This window comes from Triticum aestivum, chromosome 1B (genome assembly GCF_018294505.1).
Source record: "Triticum aestivum cultivar Chinese Spring chromosome 1B, IWGSC CS RefSeq v2.1, whole genome shotgun sequence".
Taxonomy (NCBI): Eukaryota; Viridiplantae; Streptophyta; class Magnoliopsida; order Poales; family Poaceae; genus Triticum; species Triticum aestivum.
Window position 1 is genome coordinate 336865581 of NC_057795.1, and position 2466 is coordinate 336868046.

The window sequence follows — 2466 nt, forward strand, 5'->3', positions numbered from 1 at the left end:
GAGCTTTGGAAGCACCAGAATGCCATCGTTCGACAGTCAGCCTTCAGCAGATTCTACACCGGATTGCGAGCGAGAGCAAGGTATGGAGGCAGGCGGGACTGCTAAGAGGAGAGTTGGATGCGTTCTTCGTAGAGGCACTCGAGTGGGCTCGCCGCCAGTAGTCTGGTTAGGCCATACGAGGTGGATGGTGGCGTAGCGCCTTGTAATCTTTCGTGTAACGAAACCGCGGAGGGTTCTCTCCCCCTTTCTTCTATAATATAAGAATGTGCGTATTCAAGAAAAAAACTCATAGATATAGTGTCATATGTGGTTATATTTATTAACTTGTAGACTCATTTTGTTTCTTTTTTCTCGAATTTTTGACTCATTTTGTCTTGGGAAATGCTATGCGATGATAACTTACTTCAAACGCTGGTCATAGTGGGAACATATTATGTCTCCGGACAATTACCATAAACTAATCTGTGATCTATAAATACATACCAGTACATCTCAAGAAAATTCTAGATAAACGCTGGCTCCTGCGAAACGCCAACATTGGCTCTCAAGCTAAACTGGAATCGTATAGAGCTCATTGTGATATCCACGAACCACCACGGCACAGAAGGTTAATTGAAACAATGACTCTTGTGCGTCTTGTTCAAATAATCAGGCCGTATCAATAGAGTTTTCCATGTGAAATATACTATTTCCCCCCAGCAGCAGTAGCTAAGTAGGAGTACATGTAAAAAGCATATGATTCACGAGACGGCCGCAGCGACGGCGGCGCGGTCGTGGTAGCCGCGACAGTGCGGGCTGCTGGCGAAGTCGCTTAGCGGGAAGGACGTGGAGACGGGGCCGATGTAGAAGCTGAGGCGGTCGCCGGCGCGGTCGACCTCGGCGACGGGGATCCACAGGAAGAGTACCTTGACGTAGATGCCCTGCAGCGCCGCGAGCTTGCCCGCGCTGGCGGCGCCGGCGATGCGCGTGTCGTACTTGACCAGCCACTGCTTCGCTAGCAGGAACTCGCACTCCCGCGGGAAGTACACCTGGAAGCCGCCGTCCGGATCGAGCTCGTACCCCTCCACCCCCTCCGGCAGGATGCCCCGCGGGAAGTCGTACCGCTCCAGCATCTCGTACGCCGTTGGCTTGTCCCCCGCGGACGACGCCGCCGCTACGGCTACGGCGACGGCGGCGAAGAGGAGGAGGAGGGGGTAGGTGGCCATGGACGGCCGGGGAAAGTTCTTGCTTTCTTTGGGTTTGATTGGGTCCGACCTGGCTGCTTTGCTTACTTGACAAATGACAATGAAGGTGTTGGCTTTAGTACAGTAGCGTATCGTTGGATGGATGCTCACTTGCTTGTACTCCCTCCCTAAACAAATATAAGAGGGGGAGTATTTTGTTTACAGAAATTAGAAATTTAATATTTTTTAGTTTATGTTGATCTGCGGACAGATCAATCATCTCAAGAAAAGTATATTTTGGTTGGAAGGGTTTCAATAATTGGTTGGGTTAGCATATTCGACCAATCATTGAAGAAGTCGTAAGAGTAGTTGTAATGCGTGGTGCGTATTTTACTGCTCAGGGGTAGCTATCATCTTCGTATATTTTACGAGTGCACGCGATCTCTGATATACTTGTCTCTTCTATATACTGTATTATCTAAAGGGTGTGATGTGCCATCTAAGTTGACTTCATTACCTATTTGTGCCCCCTCCATTTGTTTTCTTTGTTTTCTCATAATATATACTACACAAGAAAGAAGTGCAGTGTTTCGATGGCCACACCCATCCGCACCTGGTGAGAAAAAATCACAAAAAAATCAAAAAGAATCAAAAAATTCAAATGTTTTTTGAGTGGTAGATAATTTATTATATGAGGTCCGCTCCAATTTTCAGATCATTAGGCATCTGAATAGCTCTCGGCAAAAAAGACAAGTCGGATCAGAACATTGCGTGAACAGTAAACTTTTTTATAGACCCCGAATTTGTCTTTTTTGCTGAGAGCTGCTCAAATATTCAGATGATTTGAAAATTAGAGCGGACCTCGCGCATCAAATTATATACCACACAAAAAAATTGATAATTTTGAATTTTTTTTGTATTTGTTCTGATTTTCATCAGCGCGGATGTAGCTGAGGGTGGTCTGAGAAGTGGATTATCGCACAAGAAAGTAACTACACTCTCAAAAAAGTTTGGCTGTAGCCGTTAGAAAAAGCTACACATGCACGTCATGCTAGCTATCGTGGATCAATCGAGGTGGTTTGCTTGTGTGTTTCGTAGCTTTGCAAGTACTCTCTCCGTCCGAAAAAATTGTCTCAGGCTTAGTTCATTTGCATTTTTGTAAAAATACCCTTATAATTTTAGACCTTCTGCTAATCACCCCTTTGCTTCTTCCTCCCTTCCCCCGTCGCCTGTGGTAGGAACCGGCCCCAGCCACCGGCGGCAGCCGTCGTAGGGTCAGCACACTGCCGCTGGCCCGCTAGCA

The 2466-nt window shown here is 46.8% G+C and overlaps 1 protein-coding gene across 1 annotated transcript; it reads right to left on the reverse strand.

Annotated features, from left to right (window-relative positions):
- Window positions 1-418: 418 nt before the first annotated feature.
- On the reverse strand, window positions 419-1325 carry LOC123091116 (uncharacterized protein At5g01610). The gene has a single exon (XM_044512522.1). The coding sequence runs from the start codon at window positions 1203-1205 to the stop codon at window positions 741-743; it is 465 nt and encodes a 154-aa protein (XP_044368457.1). The 5' UTR covers window positions 1206-1325; the 3' UTR covers window positions 419-740.
- Between the last annotated feature and the right edge of the window lie 1141 nt (window positions 1326-2466).